At 35.7% G+C, this 24,867-nt stretch overlaps 3 protein-coding genes and 2 pseudogenes across 3 annotated transcripts; all 5 read left to right on the top strand.

The window, feature by feature from the left end:
* Nucleotides 1-160: 160 nt before the first annotated feature.
* LOC149497064 (LEAF RUST 10 DISEASE-RESISTANCE LOCUS RECEPTOR-LIKE PROTEIN KINASE-like 2.5) lies at nucleotides 161-3,752 on the top strand. The gene is made up of 3 exons (XM_089720266.1): nucleotides 161-1,127; nucleotides 2,310-2,345; nucleotides 2,439-3,752. Exons 1-3 carry the CDS (start codon nucleotides 299-301, stop codon nucleotides 3,551-3,553), a joined length of 1,980 nt encoding a protein of 659 aa, XP_089576392.1. The 5' UTR covers nucleotides 161-298; the 3' UTR covers nucleotides 3,554-3,752.
* Nucleotides 3,753-4,693: 941 nt separating this feature from the next.
* Nucleotides 4,694-5,656, top strand: LOC149497063 (uncharacterized). The gene has a single exon (XM_089720004.1). The coding sequence runs from the start codon at nucleotides 4,694-4,696 to the stop codon at nucleotides 5,654-5,656; it is 963 nt and encodes a 320-aa protein (XP_089576130.1).
* A 6,937-nt stretch (nucleotides 5,657-12,593) lies between these two features.
* LOC149497062 (LEAF RUST 10 DISEASE-RESISTANCE LOCUS RECEPTOR-LIKE PROTEIN KINASE-like 2.7) lies at nucleotides 12,594-13,907 on the top strand (annotated as a pseudogene).
* A 750-nt stretch (nucleotides 13,908-14,657) lies between these two features.
* Nucleotides 14,658-16,194, top strand: LOC149497061 (PR5-like receptor kinase). The gene is made up of 2 exons (XM_089720263.1): nucleotides 14,658-14,790; nucleotides 14,884-16,194. Exons 1-2 carry the CDS (start codon nucleotides 14,688-14,690, stop codon nucleotides 15,996-15,998), a joined length of 1,218 nt encoding a protein of 405 aa, XP_089576389.1. The 5' UTR covers nucleotides 14,658-14,687; the 3' UTR covers nucleotides 15,999-16,194.
* Nucleotides 16,195-16,583: 389 nt separating this feature from the next.
* Nucleotides 16,584-17,210, top strand: LOC149497060 (SKP1-like protein 20 pseudogene; annotated as a pseudogene).
* The last annotated feature ends 7,657 nt before the right edge of the window (nucleotides 17,211-24,867 follow it).

The raw sequence follows: 24,867 nt of genomic DNA, 5'->3' as shown, positions 1-24,867 counted from the left end.
AAATTATTAAAAGAATAAGTATTTTTAAATTTCTGATTTTACCATCTTCTGTGATTGGTTTACTTTGACTCTTGAAAAAGGACCATGTATACTGTACTGAACTGTAGATGCATCATCCGTGTTTTGATTTATATAGCTAACTTATTCTTTGGTAGGAAATTTGAGTTTATTCCAATTTTTTTCATATTACCAAAGCTTGCATTGACCGCCATTAATCAACCATTCCAACGGAACCTTTTCTTTACAAATTATCACATAACCTAAAAAACTGTGTCTCTTCTTCTCTCACTCTCTGAAAATGCAATCCCTTTCCTTCACGGCCCTGTCTTTGGCTTTAATCATTACTATAATCTCTCTCTACCCTTCAAGATTTGTATCTGCAATTGATGAGCGATACCAGAACTGCAGCGGAACATTTGATTGTGGAAACGTTACAGGTATTAGCTATCCTTTCTGGGGATCAGCTCGACCTAATTACTGTGGCCAACCGGACTTCTGGCTTAATTGCACAGAAGAAACCGCAGTGATCACAATCACGAATCTAACTTACCAAGTCCTTGACATCGATAGCGAGTCACAGACTCTTAAGGTTGCTAGAACAGACTACATAGGAGGAATCTGTCCTAATTTCCTTCACAACACTTCTTTGAATTCAGCTTCTTTCAATTATTCTTCGGGTATTCGAAATATAACTCTGTACTATCATTGTCCTGCTCTTTCGACTGCAATTGCTATACCTCAAGGGTTCTCAAGTCAGTTTACTTGTCCCTCCAACAACAGCGATAGAAATGGTCCTTATGTGAGGGGCGATAGCATTAATTTTTATGTGACAAGAAGGCTAAGTTATTTTGGCAATTCAATAAGGAGCTTCTTGGAAACTTGCAAAGATAACGTTACCGTTCCGGCAATAGAGTCAGCTGTTCCGCCTGTAGAGATTAGTCCTACAGAGGACAATTTGATTACAGCTTTAGAGCAGGGTTTTGGACTGCAATGGACTGCAAAGGATTCTACTTGTGCCACGTGTAAATTGTCTGGTGGGATCTGTGGTTACAACTATACTACTAGTTCATTTGCTTGTTATTGCTCTGATCAGGCTCAACCGTTTAATTGTGGAACAACAAATACAGGTGTGTCTTCTTTTTCTTTCTCCTGCTTTGCCTTGCTTAATAACGACTCTGCTTCTTCGTCTCCTCCAAGATCGGTGGTTTTGAATGGAAGAGAGAGAAGAGTTGTAGAGACCCCAAAAAGAAAGAAAGAGAATGAAAGATGATAGATTAGGATACTAAACAGGGGTTAAATGGTAATTCACTATTCTTGCCACGTTGGACAACCCGCGCCAAATAAATGTCATGTCATGTAAAGGAATGCATAGGTACACTTGGATTTCACTTGGTTTCATTAAACATTCCGATTATTCGTATTATCAAAAGACACAAAATTGAAAAAAAAAAATTTTTAATATTCAATTTTAATATTCAAACACCAAAATAGTAAAAAAAAAACCAAGTATAAGCAACAAAATTAACATTATCCATTAAAATTTTGATAACAGTTGGTTTACTTTTATATATATGGGAAAATTAGTTCATATATGAGGTTTTATAAAATTAATTATTTCGTTCTCATGTTTTTATATATTGGGTATCTAGTCTCCGAAATTTAGTTCTATCTTTTTAAATGGTTCCGTCTCATTAAATAGTCATTCTGTTCGAGATCAACCCTTTCTCCGTTAAATAAGATTTAAAAAGTAAGAGAGAGGAGATAAAAGTAATTTAAATGGAAAAATATAGTACAATCCATGTGGTTTATGAAATACAAATGATCCGTCTCTATCTTTTTTAAAATATGTCAATTTTGCATCTTTTCAGTTATATCAACAAGAAAATACAGAGACTAAAGGTGAGATATTAAAATATTATACCAAAAAAATTATAGTACGACCCGTATGGTTGGAAAAATACAACTAATCTGACTTTATATTTTTAAATGATTTATTTATTGAATTTATATAGTTGCAGCAATGGAGATTTGGGGTGCAGACTAGAAGAAAAAGCATATTGACTTTAATTTTTGTCTTATCAAAAGGGTATTTTAGTCTTTGATTAGGTATTTAACAGCAAAACTCATTGAAATTAAATGGAAGGACCACATGAAGGGAATCAAACCTCGGAGACTAGCAGGACCATGAGTTAATTAATTTTATAAGAACCAAGGAACAATAATTTTGTAGTGTGACACTATTCCGTCCCAGACTTATTTCATTATGGTCATTCATCACCTAATATTTCTGGCACAACTGATTATTGCAGGAGACAAATCAAATATATCAGTGAAACTTGGAACAGGTACGATTAAGTTCTGCTACAAACATACATGTTAAAGTTGAAATAAAATTAGTTACACAGTAGAAAATCTGAGGAATCTTTTTTCCATTTCAGGACTTGGCGCAGCAGTGACAGTTGCAGCTATTTTCAGTATTTGTTATTGCATCACTAGAAGAGGATTTTGGAGCGAAACGAAGAACAGAAAACAAGAAAAAGACATAGAAGCATTCATTATGAACTATCATTCTCTCATGCCACAACGGTATTCATATTCAGACATTAAGAAAATTACCAACTCATTTGCTGATAAACTAGGTCAAGGTGGATTTGGAAGTGTGTACAGAGGAAAATTAAAGGATGGTCGATGTGTGGCAGTAAAAGTTTTAAATAAATCTATAGGCGAGGGAGAAGAATTTATTAATGAAGTTGCGAGTATTAGTAGAACTTCACATGTCAATATTGTTACTCTATTAGGATTTTGTTATGAGAGGACTAAAAGAGCTTTGATATATGAATACATGCCTAATGGATCTCTAGATAAATTCATATACGATTTAGGCAATCAGCTAGAAAGGAAAATGTTATATGACATTGCAATTGGCATTGCTAGAGGTTTAGAATACTTGCATCAAGGTTGTAATACTAGGATCGTGCATTTTGATATAAAACCTCAAAATGTCCTTCTAGATGAAGATTTCTGTCCAAAAATCTCTGATTTTGGTCTTGCAAAACTATGCAAGAGAAAAGAAAGTATAGTGTCAATGTTGAGTGCGCGAGGGACAGTAGGGTACATTGCTCCAGAAGTGTTTATGAGAAGCTTAGGTGGGGCTTCTTACAAGTCTGATGTGTACAGCTACGGAATGATGATCCTTGAAATGTTTGGAAGAAGAAATACTAGTGATATTAAAGCATCAGAAAGCAGCGAAATGTATTTTCCAGATGAGCTTTATAAGTATCTTGAACCAGGAGAGAATTCTAGTATGAATGAGAATGTGATAGAAGGAGATAAAGGAGAGATGGTGAGAAGGATGATAATAATAGGGTTATGGTGTATTCAAACAAATCCATCAGATAGACCAACAATGACAAAGGTAATAGAGATGTTGGAAGGTAGTTTGCAATCTTTGCAAATTCCACCAAAACCTCTATTCTCTGCAACTACACCAACTGTAGAGGTAGAGTACTCATCTACATTGTCATCAGCAGCGGACATGATCTCAGAAGCATGAAGAAAACATTTTGTCGTAAACAGAAATTTGGACATAGTAGGCATTGCAAATTTCAGAGTGTAATTGTTGAAGTAGCTAGAGCTTGTGAAAAACCAACCAAACCAATTAAGGGTTTTCTCATTGCACTTTGATCTATTTCGTGTTTTGTTCATACGGTCTGATCATTTAATAGTATATAGGCTATTTATGCTACACAAAATTTTAATCTCACCAGAAAACAAAAGCATATAGCCATATACCCACTTTTCTGCTTAATTTCAACAATGTTGAATTCAAACTATGAGTTAAATCAAGCAGTAAGAAATAGAAATAGCCACTTTAACATCCTTTAATTAATTTAACTCAGGGATTGGTTTAAGAGGCACTGTGAAGGGCAGAATAGCTAGAATTACGTTTCATTGGTTAAAAAATTTACGTTTTAAAAAAAACAATTAATTGCAAATTTCTGAATTTAGTAGAAATCAAAATTCTATTCGGATTTATATTCTTTTAATACTCCGATTATGATTTCGCCTATTAATCCGATTTCCTAACGACTTTAGGAATAAAAGGTTGCCGGTATAAATAAATTGCCCAAGCATAAATCGCAAAAATCACTTCAATTCGTTTCTAAGAATTAATCAACTTGGAATCAAAGCAAACCAGAAGAAGCCGTGGCTATGGAGATGATTACTGTGAAAAGTTTTTTCGATGAGTTTGCTGATAATTCTTCTTCCTCGTCTAAAGCTACCATAATTCCTCTCCCTTGTTATAGTTATAAACTTGCTGACTAAATTTAAATTGCAACTGTTATTTTGTTATTTGTTGACTGAGTTTTTTGCTAGAAAGTAGGAGTAGTGGCTAATAATACGTGGAATAGAAGCAGTCCACTTTGTAGCTATTCTTTAGCATAATAGTAGCCGATTTTGCTGTAACAAACTCCCTCTACAGACTATAAAGAGGAGAATAGATTAGAGGTTTTTTTTCATCTTGTCTAATAAAAACAGAATCAAATTTTTCCTCTAAAAAGTGTGTACTCTATCTGCAGAATTTAAGTGCAGCAGTAAGAGTTCTATTATGTTTTATCTTAAGTAGGTCTTCCACTTGCTGTATTTCCAATATTTGCTATCAGAGCCTTAAGATCAAGGCCCACACAACACAATGTCTCACATAGAAATAGAGAGAGAACAAAGTGAAGAAGCCTCTAATGATGGAAACACCTCTACAGTTGAAGGCGCCTTGTTCCCCCAGAAAGAAGGTTCAGTAACGTTGAAATATCCTATGCTGACGAAAAGTAACTACGCAGCATGGGCTATAAAGATGGAGGTCTTCATGATGGCTCAAGGTGTGTGGGATGCAGTTGAGTCACCAGGGCCAGTTGATAAACGCAGAGACACGACGGCGTTGGCTACCATTTACCAAGGTATAGGAGAAGATACCTTGCTTCAACTGGGTGCTAAGAAGACTGCAAAGGAAGCATGGAACATGCTGAAAACGATGAACCAGGGGGCTGACAATGTTAAAGAGGTACGAACTCAGACGTTATGGAGAGAGTTCGAAGCGTTGAGAATGAGCGATTCCGAGAATGTTGATGATTTCTCAGGAAAGCTTACAATTATTGTCAACAAATTAAGGAGCCTTGGAAATACTGTAGAGGATGAAAAGGTGGTGAAAAAATTGTTGAGATCAGTCTCATCCAAGTTCCTACAGATCGTATCCACCATAGAAGAGTTTAGTGACCTATCAACCAAATCAGTTGAGGAGGTGATAGGTTCACTAAAAGCCCATGAAGAACGTTTACTCAGCTGTGGTGGTAAGTCTGAAGAAACACTTCTTCTCACGAGAGCCGAGTGGAAGGCAAGGGAGGAGGAAAAAAAGAACAACAAAGCTTCCGCCGATACAAGAGGTGGTAGAGGCAGAGAACGCGGAGGACGCGGTCGTGGCGGAGGAAGACACAGCGATGAGTCAAGCCAAGGCGGCGATGATGAGTCGAAATCGCAAAAGAAGAAATTCAAAAAATCAAAAATTAAATGTTACAACTGTGGCAAAATGGGACATTTCGCATCAGAATGCGTGTCAAATGAGAGAGATGAACGAGCTAATTTGACAGAAAAAATGAGGTAGAACCGTCCCTTTATTAATTGAAACTTGCGAGTTGAACATTTCACAAGGAGAAATTTATATTGAAGAACCTTCCTTGTTGATGATCGAAACTTGTGAAATCAATGAAGGGGAAGTATATATAGCAGCTTCAGGAGGAAGTGTTATGAAGGAAACCGGTTGGTATCTCGATACTGGAGCCAGTAACCATATGACAGGTGATGTAAATTGCTTTTCTGAAATTGATCAGTCAATTACTGGTAAAGTAAAATTTGGTGATGGGTCTATAATCAACATACATGGGTTAGGTTCAGTGTTGTTCCAATGCAAAAATGGAGAACACTTGACACTAACAAATGTATATTATATACCAAAATTGAAAAGCAATATCATCAGCCTAGGACAAATCGATGAAAATGGCGGACGTGTGATTATTGAAGGAGGAATCTTGAGGGTTTATGATGACTCAAATCGGCTCACAATCAAGGTGAACAGACAACCTAACAGATTGTTTATTGCAAAGCTCCAGGTTGCCGAGAGAGTGTGTTTGAAGACTCGCATATCAGATCAGAATTGGCTATGGCACGCGAGATGCGGTCATCTGAATTTCCAAGCATTGATGAGGATGTCAAAACAGAGAATGGTGGAGGGACTGCCAGAGATTACACAAACTAATTAGGTGTGTGATGGTTGTGTAGTGGGAAAACAACACAGATTGCCATTCCCACATACTGCAATGTTTAGAGCAGAGGAACAGCTTGCGTTGATACATGGAGATCTCTGCGGTCCGATTTCACCAATAACACCAGGAGGTAACAAATATTTTATGCTCTTAGTTGATGATTACTCACGCTATATGTGGATTTTGCTATTAAAGTGGAAAGGTGAAGCATTCGAAGCTTTCAAAAGATTCAAGAAGCTGGCAGAATCTGAAAGTGGAAAAAGATTAAAGTGTTTCAGAACAGATCGTGGGGGTGAATTTAATTCATCTGAATTCAAGAAATATTGCGAAGAAAAAGGTGTGGACAGACATCTCACGGCACCATTTTCCCCACAACAGAATGGCGTCATGGAGAGAAGGAATCAAACTGTTCTTGAAATGACGAGGAGCATAATGAAAAGCAAATCGGTACCTGCAAATTTATGGGGTGAGGCTGTTAAAACTTTAGTTTATGTGTTGAACAGGTATCCGACGAAGAGTGTAGAGGGGATGACACCATATCAAGCTTGGTGTGGGAAGATCCCAAATATACACCATTTTCGTGTATTTGGTTGTCTTACTCACATCAAGACAACATCACCTCATCTCACCAAACTTGAAGACAGGAGCATAAAAGGAGTCATGCTTGGATACGAGGAAGGATCAAAAGCTTACCGAATCTATGATCCAATCAAAAAGAAGCTAATAATAAGTAGAGATGTCATTTTCGAAGAAGAAAAGAGATGGTCATGGCAGTCCGAAAAGAAAGAAGAGGAGCTGGAGAGTGTCGGTACCTTTGCTGTACAATTAAGAGATACAGGGGGTACTACAACGGTATTGGAGGAGGGGGAAGTGTCACCTCTATCCTCGGTACAAACCTCTCCTACCAGTACATCAGACTCAGATTCTAACAACTCTACTCCGCAACAAAAGTACAGGTCATTGCAGGAAATCTATAATGAAACCAGAGAAGTTGACACAGAGATAGGCATGTGCTTCTTGTCTATGGAGGAACCAACACAGTTCGAGGAAGCAAACCGCAATGAAAATTGGCGGCAAGCAATGGAGATGGAGATTGAATCAATTCAGAAGAACAGAACTTGGGAGCTTGCAGATTTGCCCAAGGATCATAAAGCTGTAGGACTCAAGTGGATTTTCAAGCTGAAGAAAGATCCAAATGGGAAGATAATCAAGCATAAAGCCCGACTTGTAGCAAAGGGCTATGTGCAGAAATATGGAGTCGATTACAAAGAGGTGTTTGCTCCAGTTGCGAGGATTGAGACGGTAAGAACAATTCTTGCATATGCAGCACAAAGGCAATGGAAAGTTCACCATATGGACGTCAAAACACCATTTCTAAATGGTGAACTCGAAGAGGAGGTGTACGTGCTGCAGCCTGAAGGATTTATTGACAATAATCATCTGTAGAAGGTGCTTAGACTGCATAAGGCCCTGTATGGCCTAAAGCAGGCCCCAAGAGCATGGAATGCCAAGCTGGACCGGAGTCTCATATCACTAAATTTCAGAAAATGCCCATTCGAGCACGCGGTTTACATGAAGGAAACAGACAATGATGTTACTGTGGTGGGAGTATACGTAGATGATCTTATCCTCACAGGATAAGTGCAACTTTGATTGATAAATTCAAGCATGAAATGAAGAAGGTGTTCGAGATGAGTGACTTGGGACTTCTAAGTTACTACTTGGGAATCGAGGTGAAACAAAACTCAAAATCTATAACTTTATGTCAATCGAGTTATGCCAGCAAGATTCTTGAGAAAGCAAGGATGTCGGATTGCAATAGCTGTCATATACCCATGGATCTGAGGTGCAAATTGAGTAAGCATGACGAGGAACCACCAGTTGACGCTACTGCATACAGAAGCATTATCGGGAGTCTTCGATATCTGGTAAATACCCGTCCTGATCTTGCTTATTCAGTTGGGGTGGTTAGCCGATATATGGAAACTCCAACAACATCACATATGAATGCTGTTAAGCAAATCCTTTGATATGTGAAAGGAACACTTGATCTCGGAATCATGTATAAGAAGAATCAGGAGTGTGAGGCGTTGATTGGGTATAGTGACAGCGATCTTGCAGGTGATACGGATGATAGGAAGAGCACAACTGGAATTATGTTTTTCCTTGGTGAAAGTCCAATTACTTGGGTTTCACAAAAACAAAGAATTGTTGCTCTTTCTTCATGCGAAGCAGAGTACATTGCAGCAACAGGAGGTACCCGTCAAGGAATATTGCTTACAAAGATAATTGCAAGTTTGAGAGGCAATAATCAAGTTAAGCCTATTCTAAGGATAGACAATAAATCAGCAATATCTTTAGCCAACAATCCAGTTCATCACGAAAGAAGTAAACATATCGATACAAGGTTCCACTTTATTCGTGACTGTGTAAAAAATGGAGATGTCAAGTTGGATTACACCAGAACAGAAGTGCAGCTGGCGGATATTCTAACTAAACTGCTGGGAAGACAAAGATTTCTGGAGCTAAGGGACAAGATTGGAGTCAAGCAAGTTTAAGGGGGTGATTGTTACTGTTATAAACTTACTGACTAAATTTAAATTGCTGCTGTTATTTTGTTATTTGTTTGACTGAGTTTTTTGCTAGAAAGTAGGAGTAGTGGCTAATAAAACGTGGAACAGAAGCAGTCCACTTTGTAGCTATTCTTTAGCATAATAGTAGCCGATTTTGCTGTAACAAACTCCCTCTACAGACTATAAAGAGGAGAGTAGATTAGAGGTTTTTTCTATCTTGTCTAATAAAAATGGAATCAAATTTTTTCTCTAAAAAGTGTGTATTCTATCTGCAGAATTTAAGTGCAGCAGTAAGAGTTCTATTTTGTTTTATCTTAAGTAGGTCTTCCACTTGCTGTATTTCCAACATCCCTAACATGTCATCCGCGTCGCTCTCTTTGATAATAACTTACATCAAGGATTACTTGAAGTTGAAATCTTATCCAACCGATCTCAAAGCTTATAATGCAGAATTTGTGAAGAAACAAGCTGAGGACATAAAAGAATTGATTTTGGCGGCTAATTATCTAAACATCAAATATTTGTTGGATTTGCTTAGTCAGGCCATTGCTGATCATATTAATAACAAAAGCGTCGAATATGTTCGTCGCTATTTTGGGATTGAGAATGATTTTACGCCACAAGAGGAAGCTAAACCTCGCGAGGAGAACGCTTGGGCTTACGAGGGTGTTGATCAAGATTAATTAATTTTATTTTTTTTAATTGTTTGTTCAATTTGTTGCTTGGATCTTTCCATAGCTTGTTTAGTTAGGTAGGAAGTTTTACGTCAGTTTCATGTTTTAACTAGTGGTTTGAATGATTAAGTAGTAATGATATAGGTGGAATAGAATAACTCGGTTGAAGCGTAATGATCATGCGATGCATAATATGTTTCATTCTTTTTCCTTTTTTTCGGTAGTGTCATTTTATGATTATAGTAGTAATTTTATTTCGGCAATTTTAGTGCATGATTTTTCATTCCCTTAAAATATCTTGACAAACTTATTGTCCGAATGAAGAAGTTGAAGATTAGGGTTTGGATTCGATTTAGTTTTTTTTGTATGATATTTGGACTTGAAGTTTGTTTTTGGATTTGTTTGAGCTTCAAATTGGTATATACTTGTTTAAATATTTAATGGGGGGAAGAAGGCCTCTAAATTGGGGGAGGAACTGAGTTGAATGAAAATTAATTTTAAGTATGTGGGAAGGGTTTTCCTATAATTTCACATCAAGGCCTCTACGGCTGCGATTCCAGAAAATCCAAGTGATTTGACATAAAATTGCACCATCTGTGTCTCAAGATGGTTATCGCAGCGTCTTCATTCCGATTCCATGCAGTGCTCGGATATGTGAAGAAAGGTAATACAGTGTGTAACAGTTGTGTCAGTTTCAATGCTGTTTGTGATATGATCTTGTCTCGTCGTGTTTGTGATATGATCTTGTCTCGTCGTGTTTGTGGATATGATCTTGTCTCGTCTCTAATCAAACGATTTGCTACCAGAAGTTCACACTAACGAGTTAGTCATCACCATAATTATTAATTTGTTATATTGTTGCTCCAATTTTTGTGTTGGCAATTTTGTATTTTCTGCAAATATCCTTGCACATTCCATCTTTGCAATGAAGTTTGAATCATAGAGATAACCAATCATTCCTACAATATTGTTCATGGGAATTTGCGCATGAAATTACTGCATTATTTTTTACTCATATTAGAGATCTTTTTTAGAAGAATAGAGATATTAGAGTTGAAATTGATATGATTCATTTGTTCTCTTCAGGGAACAGCAGATGAAGTTGTTGATTGCTCACATGGGAAACAGCTTTCGGAGCTTTGCAAGGAGAAGTATGAACCATTGTGGATAAGCGAGGGCGGACATTGCAATCTTGAGTTTTATCCAGAATTCATCAGACATCTGAAGAAGTTTGTGCTATCGCTAGGAAAATCAAAAGCAGCCACAAATGGCTCTAAAAATACAACTGTGTCAGAAAATCAGAACAAACCATCTGAGAGTGGAAGTTCAGATACTTTCGAATTGGGTGCTGACCTTCCTGAAATCTCTAGAAATAGTTTAGATAGTAGGCTTGAGAAGTCTAAGAAGACAGATAAACCTGAAAAATCCCGGATGAGCACTGACCGTGTTGATAGATTTAGGAGAAGAAAAGGCTTGGTCTGGTGATTGCTTACGCGAAGAGCTCCAATAAAATATGTGCCTGGATCCACCTGAGAAGGTAGTGTATTTTTCACTCTTGCTTTTGTAACGAGCAACAAGTTTCATATTAAATCATTGCTTCTGAGTGTAATTTTCTACATAAATGTCATATCTGTATGTATCTTAGAAGAAGAGTCAAATTAAGCTAAATCTTGCATTTTAAGTTTTTAACTCCTCTCTAAAAACAGTTGCTCTGCTCATTTCAAATTTAGCTAAACGTTAATAATGGTTTGTGCTAATTTTAGAAAGTAGTCATCATGTTTTTGTTGTCATAAATGTGGTTCCTTTCCGCGTTTCATAGCTGCTTGATGTTTGGAATTGGAAATAGGCTTATCCAAACTTGGAAAAATTGAACAATCGAATTGAATCGGTTCAGTTCGATTTAGTATTTTACAAAAGCCTACTGAGCTGATTTGGTAAATTGATTCTATTTTTAGTTTTAGTGGAGACCTAAATTTTTTTTGTCTGGTATGGTTATTATTAAATAAAAATAACCTCAAATATGCTTTAAATAGTTAAAATCAAATTGAACCGAATTGAATTGGTTTAGTTTGATTTTATACACTATTCAGTTTTGGTTCAATTTAAATTAAAAAAATATCAGCCTACTGAGTCTGCCTTGCTTCAGCTTGGTTTGAACCAGACCGATGAATGGCCGCCCCTATCTGAAAGTATCGAGTGATTGAAATCAAGGGTTTCAATATAAAAGCCATCTGAAAGATTCAAAAGACCTTTCTTTTGATTGTAAATAAAATTTTAAAATAAAAGATTAGTTGCAAATTCCTATATTTACGACAAATCAAATTTCTACTTGGATTTTCATTTTTTGTAATTCTAACATCACAATTTGGCCTATTAATACCAATATTATAATTTTGAAATAAAGTACCCAAGCATAAATCACAAAAATCACTTTTCCTATGAGATTGCTAATTGGTTTTACATACATACCGTACATAATATATACATGTGTGTATATACACTTTGTATTTACATGTGTGTATATACACTTTGTATTTACCGTTAATGCTATCACTAGTCGTCGTCGTTGTCGCCAATCGCGATTGTCATAGTTGAATTATATAAGCTACATACGAATAGTTTGGAGATTACTCATTTATTTTTTAGTAATATTGACATTTTCTTAATTTATATATATATATATTTTTTTGAGTTTTTGTTAATTTAGAAATCTAATTTTTAACAAATTTGTTAAGTTGTCCCTTGAAATTAAGATTTGAAAAGGCCTATCTAATTAAGAAAATTTTAATATTTGAGTTAATTAAAATTTGGGTGGAAAGGGGTTCAAGGTATTGTCCCCATTTTCTTAACTTTGTTGGTTTCTAAATTATAAGAAAATTAAGGGAAGTACTTTTAAATTTCTGATTTTACCATATTCTGTGTGGTTGGTTTACTTTGACTCTTCAAAAAGGACCACATAGAATCTATTGAACTATAGATGCATCTTCCGTGTTTTGATTTATATAGCTGACTTATTCTTTGGCAGGAAATTTGAGTTAGGGATTCACTTTATTCCAATTTTTTTCATATTACCAAAGCTGGCTTTGACCACCATTAATCAACCATTCCAATTGAACCTTTTCTTTACAAATTATCACGTATCCTGAAAAACTCTCTGTCTCTTCATCTCTCACTCTCTGAAAATGCAATCCCGTTCCTTCACAACCCTGTCTTTGGCTTTAATCATTACTATAATCTTTCTCTACCCTTCAAGATTTGTATCTGCAATTGATGAGCGATACCAGAACTGCAGCGGAACATTTGATTGTGGAAACATTACAGGTATTAGCTATCCTTTCTGGGGATCAGCTCGACCTAATTACTGTGGCCAAACGGACTTCTGGCTTAATTGCACAGAAGAAACCGCAGTGATCACAATCACGAATCTAACTTACCAAGTCCTTGACATCTATAGCGAGTCACGGACTCTTAAGGTTGCTAGAACAGACTACATAGGAGGAATCTGTCCTAATCTCCTTCACAACACCACTTTGAATTCAGCTTCTTTCAATTATTCTTCGGGTATTCGGAATATAACTCTGTACTATGATTGTCCTGCTCTTTCGACTGCAAATTGCTATACCTGAAGGGTTTTCAAGTCAGTTTACTTGTACCTTAAACCACAGCAATAGCAATGGTTTTTATGCGACAAGAAGGCTAAGTGATTATGACAATGCATTAATCAGCGTCTTGGTATCTTGCAAAAATAGCGTTACTGTTCCGGCAACAGAATCAGCTGTTCTGCCTATAGAGATTAGTCCTCCAAAGGAAAATTTGATTGCAGCTTAGAGCAGGGTTTTGGACTTCAATGGACTGCAAATGATTCTACTTGTGCCACGTGTAAATTGTCTGGTGGGCTGTGTGGTTACAACTATACCACTAGTTCATTTGCTTGTTATTGCTCTGATCAGGCTCAACCGTTTAGTTGTGCAACAACAAATCAACAGGAATCAGGTGTGTCTTCTTTTTCTTTCTCCTGCTTTGCCTTGCTTAATAACGACTCTGCTTCTTCGTCTCCTCCAAGATCGGTGATTTTCAATGGAAGAGAGAGAAGAGTTGTAGAGACCCCAAAAGAGAAAGAAGAAAGAGAAAGAGAGACGATAGACTAGGGTAATAAATACGGGTTAAATGGTAATTCACTATTCTTGTCTCGTTGGACAACCTATGTGAAAATAAATGTGAGACTATGTAAAGAGACACGCAGGTATATGTGGGTTTTAATTAGTTCCATTAAATATTCTGATTATCCATATCATCAAGAGGCACAAAATAATAAAAAAATAAATTTGAATGCATAATTGTCACAATTTTCCGTTCAAAAACTAAAATAGAAAAAAAAAAACTAAATACAAACATCAAAATTAACATTATCCATTAAAATTTTGATAGCACTTGCTTTACTTTTATATATAAGGGAAAATTATTTCATCTTTGAGGTTTTACAAAATTAATTATTTCCTCACGTTTTTATATATTAGGTATCTAGTCTCCGAGATTTGGTTCTGTCTCATTAAATGGTCCTTTTGTCCGATATCAACTCTTTTTTCGTTAAATAAGACTACAAAAGTAAGAGAGATGAGATAAAAGTATTTTAAATGGAAAAATATGATACGATCCATGTGGTTTATGAAATACAACTAAATCGTCTCTATCTTTTTTAAAATATATTACATTTTGAATCTTTTCAGCTAAATCAATAAAAAAACATAGAAATTAAAGGTAAGATACTAAAATATTATATCAAAAAAATTATAGTACGGCCTATATAATTTGAAAAATACAATTAGTTCTTCCTTATATTTTTTAAATGATTTTTATAATTTATTGAATTTATATAGTTGCATAAAAGGAGATTTGGGGCGAAGAGGAGAAGAAAAAGCATGGTGACTTTAATTTTTGTCTTATCAAAAGGGCATTTTAGTCTTTGACTAGATATTTAACAGGAAAACTCATTAAAATTAAGTGGAAGGACCACATGAAAGGAATCAAACCTCGGAAACCGAACGATGAGTTAATTAATTTTGTAAGAACCAAGGGACAATAATTATTTTCGTGTGACACTAATCCGTCCCAAACTTTATTTCATTATGGTCATTCATCGCCTAATATTTCTGACACAACTGATTACTGCAGGAGACAAATCAAATATAGCAGGAGACAAATCAAATATAGCAGTGAAACTTGGAATAGGTACGATTAAGTTCTGCTACGAACATACACGTTTAAGTCGAAATAAAATTAGTTACACAGTAGAAAATCTGAGGAATCTTTTTGCCATTTCAGGACTTGGCACAGCAGTGTCAGTTGCAGCTATTTTCAGTATTTGTTATTGCATCATTAGAAGAGGATTTTGGAGCAAAACGAAGAACACAAAACAAGAAAAAGACATAGAAGCATTCATCATGAACTATCACTCTCTCACGCCACAACGGTATTCATATTCAGACATTAAGAAAATTACCAACTCATTGGCTGATAAACTAGGTCAAGGTGGATTTGGAAGTGTGTATATAGGAAAATTAAAGGATGGTCGATGTGTGGCAGTAAAAGTTTTAAATAAATCTATAGGCGAGGGAGAAGAATTTATTAATGAAGTTGCGAGTATTAGTAGAACTTCACATGTCAATATTGTTACTCTATTAGGATTTTGTTATGAGAGGACTAAAAGAGCTTTGATATATGAATACATGCCTAATGGATCTCTAGATAAATTCATATACGATTTAGGCAATCAGCTAGAAAGGAAAATGTTAGATGACATTGCAATTGGCATTGCTAGAGGTTTAGAATACTTGCATCAACGTTGTAACACTAGGATTGTGCATTTTGATATAAAACCTCAAAATGTCCTTCTAGATGAAGATTTCTATCCAAAAATCTCTGAGTTTGGTCTTGCAAAACTATGCAAGAGAAAAGAAAGTATAGTGTCAATGTTGAGTGCGCGAGGGACAGTAGGGTACATTGCTCCAGAAGTGTTTATGAGAAGCTTAGGAGGGGCTTCTTACAAGTCTGACGTGTATAGCTACGGAATGATGATCCTTGAAATGTTTGGAAGAAGAAATACTAGTGATATTAAAGCATCAGAGGGCAGCGAAATGTATTTTCCAGATGAGCTTTATAAGTATCTTGAACCAGTAGAGAATTCTAGTATGAATGAGAATGTGATAGAAGGAGATGAAGGAGAGATGGTGAGAAGGATGATAATAATAGGGTTATGGTGTATTCAAACAAATCCATCAGATAGACCATCAATGACAAAGGTAATAGAGATGTTGGAAGGTAGTTTGCAATCTTTGCAAATTCCACCAAAACCTCTATTCTCTGCAACTACACCAAATGTAGAGGTAGAGTACTCATCTACATTGTCATCAGCAGCGGACATGATCCCAGAAGCATGAAGAAAACATTTTGTCGTAAACAGAAATTTGGACATAGTAGGCATTGCAAATTTCAGTGTTCAATTGTTGAAGTAGCTGGAGTTTGTGAAAAACCAACCAAACCAATAATGGTTTTCTCATTGCACTTTGATCTATTTCGTGTTTTGTTCATACGGTCTGATCATGTAATAGTATATAGGCTATTTATGCTACACAAAATTTTAATCTCACCAGAAAACAAAAGCATATAGCCATATACCCACTTTTCAGCTTAATTTCAACAATGTTGAATTCAAACTATGAGTTAAATCAAGGAGTAAGAAATAGAAATACCCACTTTAACATCCTTTAATTAATTTAACTCAGGGATTGGTTTAAGAGGCATTGTGTAGGGCAGAATAGCTAGAATTATGTTTCATTGGTTAAAAAATTTACATTTAAAAAAAAACAATTAATTGCAAATTTCTGAATTTAGTAGAAATCAAAATTCTATTCGGATTTATATTCTTTTAATACTCCGATTATCATTTCGCCTATTAATCCGATTTCTAACGACTTTAGGAATAAAAGGTTGCCAGTATAAATAAATTGCCCAAGCATAAATCGCAAAAATCACTTCAATTCGTTTCTAAGAATTAATCAACATGGAATCAAAGCAAACCATTACCTTGAAGACCTTCGACAATAAGCTTTTCGAGATAGAAGAAGCCGTGGCTATGGAGATGATTACTGTGAAAAGTTTTTTCGATAAGTTTGCTGATAATTCTTCTTCCTCGTCTAAAGCTACTATAATTCCTGTCCCTAACGTGTCATCCGCGTAGCTCTCTTTGATAATAACTTACATCGAGGATTACTTGAAGTTGAAATCTAATCCAACCGATCTCAAAGCTTATAATGCAGAATTTGTGAAGAAACAAGCTGAAGACATAAAAGAATTGATTTTGGCGGTTAATTAAGTATTTGTTGGATTTGCTTAGTCAGGCCATTGCTGATCATATTAGTAACAAGAGCGTGGAATATGTTCATCGCTATTTGGGGTTTGAGAATGATTTTACGCCACAAGAGGAAGCTAGACTTCGCGAGGAGAACGCTTGGGCTTACGAGGGTGTTGATCAAGATTAATTAATTTTATTTTTTTTATTGGTTTGTTCAATTTGTTGCTTGGATCTTTCCATAGCTTGTTTCGTTAGGTAGGTATTTTTATGTCAGTTTCATATTTTAAATAGTTGTTTGAATGATTAAGTAGTAATTATATAGGTGGAATATAATAACTCGGTTGAAGCGTAACGATCGTTTGATTGTGTCATTCTTCTCCTTTTTTTTCGGTAGTGTCATTTTATGATTGATGTAGCAATTTTATTTCCGCAATTTTATTGCATGATTTTTCATTCCGTTAAAATATTTTGACAAGCTTATCGTCTGAATGAAGAAGTTGAAGGTTAGGGTTTGGATTCGACTTAGTTTTTTTTTTATGATATTTTGCCTTGAAGTTTGTTTTTGGATTTGTTTGAGCTTCAAATTGGAATACTTGTTTAAATATTTAACGGGGGAATAAGGCCTCTAAATTGGGGGAGGAACTGAGCTGAATGAAAATTAATTTTAAGTATGTGGGAAGGGCTTTCCTATAATTTCACATCAAGGCCTCTAAGGCTGCGGTTCCAGAAAACCCAAGTGATTTGCAATAAAATTGCACCATCTGTGCCTCAAGATGGTTATCGCAGCGTCTTCATTACGATTCCATGCAGTGCTCGGATATGTGAAGAAAGGTAATACAGTGTGTAACGGTTGTGTCAGTTTCAATGTTGTTTGTGATATGATCTTGTCTCGTCGTGTTTGTGGATATGATCTTGTCTCGTCTCTAATCAAACGATTTGCTACCAGAAGTTCACACTAACGAGTTAGTCATCACCATAATTATTAATTTGTTATATTGTTGCTCCAATTTTTGTGTTGGCAATTTTGTATTTTCTGCAAATATCCTTGCACATTCCATCTTTGCAATGAAGTTTGAATCATAAAGATAACCAATCATTCCTACAATATTGTTCATGGGAATTTGCGCATAAAATTACTGCATTATTTTTTACTCATATTAGAGATCTTAATTAGAAGAATATAGATATTAGAGGTGAAATTGATATGATTCATTTGTTCTCTTCAGGGAACAGCAGATGAAGTTGTTGATTGCTCGCATGGGAAACAACTCTCGGAGCTTTGCAAGGAGAAGTATGAACCATTGTGGATAAGCGGGGGCGGACATTGCAATCTTGAGCTTTATCCAGAATTCATCAGACATCTTGTTAAAGTTACAGCTACAGCTCCATTGAAGAAATTGATGCAAGTGTTGTTGATAGTTTTTGGAGGTATTTGTTAAAGTCATTTAGATTTGTTGTACTTTGTTGAAGTCAAGAAATAGTTAAACTACCTTGCTTTTAGGTAGGTTTGGTGAACAACCTTCCTTGACTTATGGAAGGTTGGTGAACAAACTTTAGAATGGCTCTACTATAAATATTTACATTATGCTGTAATGGAATCAATGAGATGTGAATATTTGTTTCTCCACACTTACAAAATCTGCAGATTTTTCATTCTCTGTAGAATTTTCCTTCTCTTCATTAATTTTCTGCTCTTCTAAACTAACAAGTGGTATCAAAGCTTCCTTGATCTGAAAGGGCTGTGTGTGTGTTTGAGTGAAAATCATAGAGAAAGCCACCAAATAAACCAGAATTTATGAAGTTTTTCTGTTTATTTGCTTTTCCTCAAATGGCTTCCAGCAGCATGTCTCTTTCACCACCTCATTTTAATGGGAAAAACTATCATGTTTGGTCTGTAAAGATGAAAGCTTATTTCAAGGGGCTTGGATTATGGCAGTATGTGGAGGAAAACAGAGTACCTCCACCTCTTAATCAAAATCCAACCCTTCAGCAGATTAGACAACATGAAGAAGAGGTTGCTAAGGCTCTAAAAGCTTTGTCCTATATCCATGCAGCTGTTGCAGATCCTATCTTCACCAAGATTATGACATGTGAGACAACACATGAAGCTTGGGAGAAGTTAAAAATTGAGTATCATGGATCTGAAAAAATTAGACAGATGCAGGTATTTAATTTAAGAAAAGAATTTGAAATGTTGAAAATGAAGGACAATGAAAAGGTGAAAGATTACATTGATAGAGTTATGAAAATTGTAAACCAAATTCGATTGTTGGGAGAAGAGTTAGAAGAGAAGAGAATTGTGGAGAAAGTTATGGTTACTCTCCTTGAAAAATTTGAAGCCAAGATTTCTTCTCTTGAAGAAACTTGGGACGTGTCACAAATATCATTGAATGTGCTTTCAAATGCTCTACAAGCTGTAGAACAAAGAAAAGCCTATAGGGAAGAAGAAACCATTGGAGAGAAGGCTCTTGTTGTGACTCATAAAACAAAAATACAAGAAGGAGGTTCAAGAGGCCAGCAAACTGACAGAAAACCAAAAATGAAGAAGAATTTCAGAAAAAATTGGAGGAAGGATAGATTTCTACCTTGTCCACATTGCAAAAAAAAACAAACCACACTGAGAACTACTGCTGGTTCAGACCTGGAGCTCAATGTAAGGTTTGTAAGCAATTTGGTCACACCGAGAAAGTTTGTTCTACAAACCAGAATCAACAAACACAAGCCCATCATGCACAAGTCACCGAAATTCTGAAAAGTATGAAGAACAACTGTTTGCTGCAAATGAAATTGAAGAATGTGGTGTCTCAATTGAAGCTAAAGAAGCATGGCTTGTTGATAATGGCTGCACTAACCACATGACACCAAACTTGGTGAATTTCGATAGCTTGGATACAACCTATTCTTCAAAAGTCAGACTTGGAGATGGTAGGCTTGTTGATGTCAAAGGCAAAGGAGATGTGATTGTACAAACTCCTTTAGGTACAAAGGTTGTTTCCGATGTTCTTTACGTACCAGAACTAAATCAAAGCTTGTTTTCGGTTGGTCAATTGCTGGATAAGAATTACACAGTTTGCTATTTAAAGATAAAACTTGTGAAATAAGTGATCCTTCTAGCTCAAAGTTATTTGCTGTCAAAATGAACCGGAGAAGCTTTCCTCTACATTTAAGAAACTTCGAAGAAAAATCTTGCTTGAGTCATAAAGAAGAATCTGATTTGTGGCATAAGAGACTTGATCACACCAATCTCAATTCATTAAAATTGCTACAATCCAAGAAGTTAGTTGCTGATTTGCCATCTGTAGTTGAAGACAGCAGTATATGTGAAATATGTCAGTTAGGCAAACTCAGTCAAACACCATTTCCATCTGATCAAGCATGGAGAGCTTCTATGAAACATGAATTAATACACACTGATGTGTGTGGCCCTATGAGTGTCTCATCTTACAATGGCAGCAAGTATTTTCTATTGTTTATTGATGACTACACCAGATTCTGCTGGGTATATTTCCTCCAATTCAAATATGAAGTTTTCAAAATGTTCTTCAAGTTTAAATCAATGGTAGAGAATCACGCTGGCTCCCCAATCAAGATTTTAAGATCTGATAATGGGGCTGAATTTACATCCAATCAATTCAAGCAATATTTGCAAGAAGCAGGCATTCACCATCAATTAACAGTAGCTTACACACCTCAACAAAATGATGTAAGTGAAAGAAAGAATCGATCTGTGATGAATATGGCGAGATGTCTCTTGTTTGAGAAAAATCTACCCAAAGTTCTTTGGGCTGAAGCTGTAAACACTGCTGTATATCTTCAAAATCGGCTTCCAACCAAAGCTATTGTTGGAAAAACTCCTTTCGAAAGCTGGTTTGGAGTTAAACCATCAGTAGGTCATCTCAAAATCTTTGGAAGCATATGTTTTTCATTTATTCCAAATGCAAAAAGAGGGAAATTGGATCAACGAGCTGAAAAAGGAATTTTAGTAGGCTACAACAGTGAATCCAAAGCCTACAGAATTTTGAATCTTGTTACTAAACAGGTGTATGTCAGCAGAAGTGTCAAATTCGATGAGAAAGGTGAATGGGATTGGAGTAAAATGGAACCAGATAATTCTAAATCAATTCTTGATTTTCAGCAAGAGCAAGAACTTCCAATTGACAATGAAGAAGAATCAGATGAAGATGATTATGCAATTAGAGGGACTAGATCCCTAGATGAAATTTACAGCAGATGTAATGTTGTCTCACTTGAACCAACTCAGGTGGATGAAGCCTTAAAATTGCCTGAGTGGAGAGCTACCATGGAGGAGGAGTTGAAGATGATTATGAAAAACGAAACATGGATTTTAGTTCCTAGACCATTGAATAAGCATGTAATTGGAACTAAATGGGTATTCAAATTGAAATTAAATTCCGATGGCTCCATCAATAAGCACAAAGCAAGATATGTTGTTAAAGGCTACGCTCAACAGTAAGGGGTTGATTTTACAGAAACCTTTGCACTAGTTGCAAGATTTGACACTATCAGATTGATTTTGGCACTAGCAGCAAGTGAAGGTTGGCAAGTCTTTCAATTGGATGTGAAATCAGCTTTCTTAAATGGTTCTTTGAAGGAAGAAGTGTATATTGAGCGGCCTGAAGGTTTTAATGATGGAAGCAATAGAGTGTGTTTGTTGAAGAAAGCACTCTATGGTTTAAAACAGGCCCCAAGGGCCTGGTATGCCAAGATTGATCATTACTTGCTGAATTTGGGTTTTAAACGAAGCTTGAATGAGGTAACACTTTACGTAACTCAACAAGGAAGTGATGTGCTTATCGTTTCTGTGTATGTTGACGATCTACTTGTCACAGGCAATAATTTACAATTAATTCAAGAATTCAGATTGAAGATGCAGCAGGTTTTTAAGATGAATGATCTTGGCTTAATATGCTATTTCCTTGGGATTGAAATTGCTCAAGATGAGCAAGGGATTTTTATTTCACAAAAGAAATTTGCTTGGGAGCTGCTTAAAAGGTTTGAACTTAGCAAATGCAAACCAGTGAGTACACCTACGGCCCATGGAATAAAATTGCAAAAGGATGATGGTTCTCACTCTATAGATGCTTCAACTTATAGGAGCATGGTTGGTTCTTTGCTGTATTTATCTGTAACAAGACTAGATATAATGTTTGCAACAAATTTACTGTCGAGATTCATGAATTCTCTAACTGAAAACCATCTTATAGCAGCCAAACGAGTTTTGAGATATGTGCAAGGGACTGCTGAATTTGGTTTGTTTTATAGAAGATTAAATGGTGTGAAGTTGTTGGGGTTCTCAGACAGTGATTGGGCTGGGTCATTGGATGATATGAAGAGCACTACTGGTTTTTGTTTTTCACTTGGTTCTGCTGTCATTTGCTGGGGAACAAGAAAGCAAGCTTCAATCGCTCAATCAACTGCAGAGGCAAAGTATGTTGCAGCATCTGCTGCTATAAATCAAGCTATTTGGTTGAGAAAGGTGTTAGTGGATCTGAATTTTCAGCAAGAAAATCCAACTAAAATACTTTGTAATAATAAATCAGCTGTTGCTATGGTTAAGAATCCAATCTTCCATGGAAAAATCAAGCATATAAAAATCAAGTACAATGCAATTCGTGAAGCTGAAAAGGAAAATGAAATTCAGATTGTTCATTGCAGTTCTGAAGACCAAACAGCAGATATTTTCACCAAGGCATTGCAAAAACCAAGATTTGAATTTCTTAGGAATAGACTTGGTGTTTGTCTCAACTCTTGCATCAAGGAGGAGTGTTAAAGTTACAGCTACAGCTCCATTGAAGAAATTGATGCAAGTGTTTTTGATAGTTTTTGAAGGTATTTGTTAAAGTCATTTAGATTTGTTGTACTTTGTTGAAGTCAAGAAATAGTTAAACTACCTTGCTTTTAGGTAGGTTTGGTGAACAACCTTCCTTGACTTATGGAAGGTTGGTGAACAAACTTTAGAATGACTCTACTATAAATGTTTACATTATGCTGTAATATAATCAATGAGATGTGAATATTTGTTTCTCCATACTTACAAAATCTACAGATTTTTCATTCTCTGCAGAATTTTCCTTCTCTTCATTAATTTTCTGCTCTTCTAAACCAACACATCTGAAGAAGTTTGTGCTATCGCTAGGAAAATCAAAAGCAGCCACAAATGGCTCTAAAAAGACAACTGTGTCAGAAAATCAGAACAAACCATCTGAGAGTGGAAGTTCAGATACTTTCGAATTGGGTGCAGACCTTCCTGAAATCTCTAGAAATAGTTTAGATAGTAGGCTTGAGAAGTCTAAGAAGCCAGATAAACCTGAAAAATCCCGGATGAGCACTGACTGTAACATCCCTTCCCGGTCCACCCGTTAACCCGAATGAACCGAGCCGAGACGCTACAATCTGGTTGAACTTTTGTCTTGTCATGCTGATATCATCCTGTATGCTAAATATGAGTACAAAACACTCCCAATTAAACTTCAGACTTCCAACATCTCCAAATAATCATTATAACACAATAACACTTTATATATCTTTTCATAATTGTATAAATCCTCAATAGCATTTAATATCTAGCAATTAATTTCATTCAGAATCTATATCAAGTTTTTCATGACCTAATCATACCAATTAGTAAACTATTTCATCTTCAATCATTTCATAAGTATTATTCTTATCTCCAACTACTTACACCAAAATAATTACATGTTTCAATTATATTTACAATCACATAAGCTCTAACAAACATAGTAATTATACATGCCATAAATCTTAATACATGCCATAATTCTTACTTATATAATTCTCAATTTACTACTCCCAAATTAATCACTTCTGCTTTGATAGTACTCTTCAAGTCTTCTAGTAGCAATCACAATCTTCAACCTGCGCGTGATAAGAATCGACGCGCTGAGTATAAAACTCAGTGGTGCTCATAACTCACATACTTAACAAAGTGTGATGGCAACTAACTTAAAATACAAATTTCATAAAACATTGATCATCATAGAATCAGTAAATTTCAACGTAAATGTCTCTTTATAGCAACGAATAAACTTCTAATTCATAAACATCAATAATTTAGTTCTAATTATCTCATAACTCCTTTACATGAACCTTAACTCACACCTTATGATACTATCATGATCTTACCTGCTATTACCTGCTATTCATTATGCTGTGTGAATGAAATCAATAAACATGTATGAATACATAACATTATATTTCCATTGTCTTACTTGCTGCTCATTCTGTTGTATGACTGATGCACTTTAGTCACAGCATATAAGGTATGATTAACAACATTTCATAACTGTATGGCTCAGTAAGAATTAAATAAATAAACTTGTAAGCATATATAACATGATACTTTCATAATCTTACCTGATGTTCTTTATGTTGTATGAACTCTGCAACTTTGATTAAACTCAGTGAATATCACAATGAATGAAGAAACATATAAGCACATACATATGTAGAACTAAACATTTACTCACATATGGAATGTAAGCACACATATCATGATACTTTCATTTTCCCTTAATGATCTTTCTTGCTGTTTAGTATACTGTATGATTATGCAATTTGTAGTCGATATAACTGTATAGCTCCATAAGGTTATAGTGAAACCGAAGTGATAAGAAAAAAAAAACTGTATGAAACTGGATGAAACGGTATGCTATAGGCCCCGAACCGGATTCGCCTATGCCAATATTGTCCGTTTTGGTGCCCCTAACCGGATTTGCACCGCACGGTTTAATCATATCCACTCAACGGCCTGTAGCCGGAGTTCCAAACTGTATGGGGCGCAGATCTGCTATTCTATGTCGCGACATAGCCTTATCTACATGGTTTCTACCTAACCTCGATGGAGCTTAAGATTAGCATGTCAACAATGTAACACAATAGCACATAAATGGTTTCACAACGTCATGGTTCATCAT

Source organism: Jatropha curcas, chromosome 4, assembly GCF_041381405.1.
Source record: "Jatropha curcas cultivar XTBG-Jc1 chromosome 4, XTBG_Jcur_1.0, whole genome shotgun sequence".
Classification (NCBI taxonomy): Eukaryota; Viridiplantae; Streptophyta; class Magnoliopsida; order Malpighiales; family Euphorbiaceae; genus Jatropha; species Jatropha curcas.
This window is presented reverse-complemented; position numbering and strand designations above follow the sequence as displayed.

What these genes read in the sequence shown, in the direction of transcription:
- LOC149497063 (XM_089720004.1), top strand. Translation starts at nt 4,694, where the DNA reads ATGTCTCACATAGAAATAGAGAGAGAACAAAGTGAAGAAGCCTCTAAT.
- LOC149497061 (XM_089720263.1), top strand. Translation starts at nt 14,688, where the DNA reads ATGGTCATTCATCGCCTAATATTTCTGACACAACTGATTACTGCAGGA. An exon ending in AGCAGTGAAACTTGGAATAG is followed by an intron (nt 14,791 to 14,883) that starts GTACGATTAAGT and finishes TTGCCATTTCAG; the next exon opens with GACTTGGCACAGCAGTGTCA.
- LOC149497064 (XM_089720266.1), top strand. Translation starts at nt 299, where the DNA reads ATGCAATCCCTTTCCTTCACGGCCCTGTCTTTGGCTTTAATCATTACT. An exon ending in TTGTGGAACAACAAATACAG is followed by an intron (nt 1,128 to 2,309) that starts GTGTGTCTTCTT and finishes TGATTATTGCAG; the next exon opens with GAGACAAATCAAATATATCA. An exon ending in ATCAGTGAAACTTGGAACAG is followed by an intron (nt 2,346 to 2,438) that starts GTACGATTAAGT and finishes TTTCCATTTCAG; the next exon opens with GACTTGGCGCAGCAGTGACA.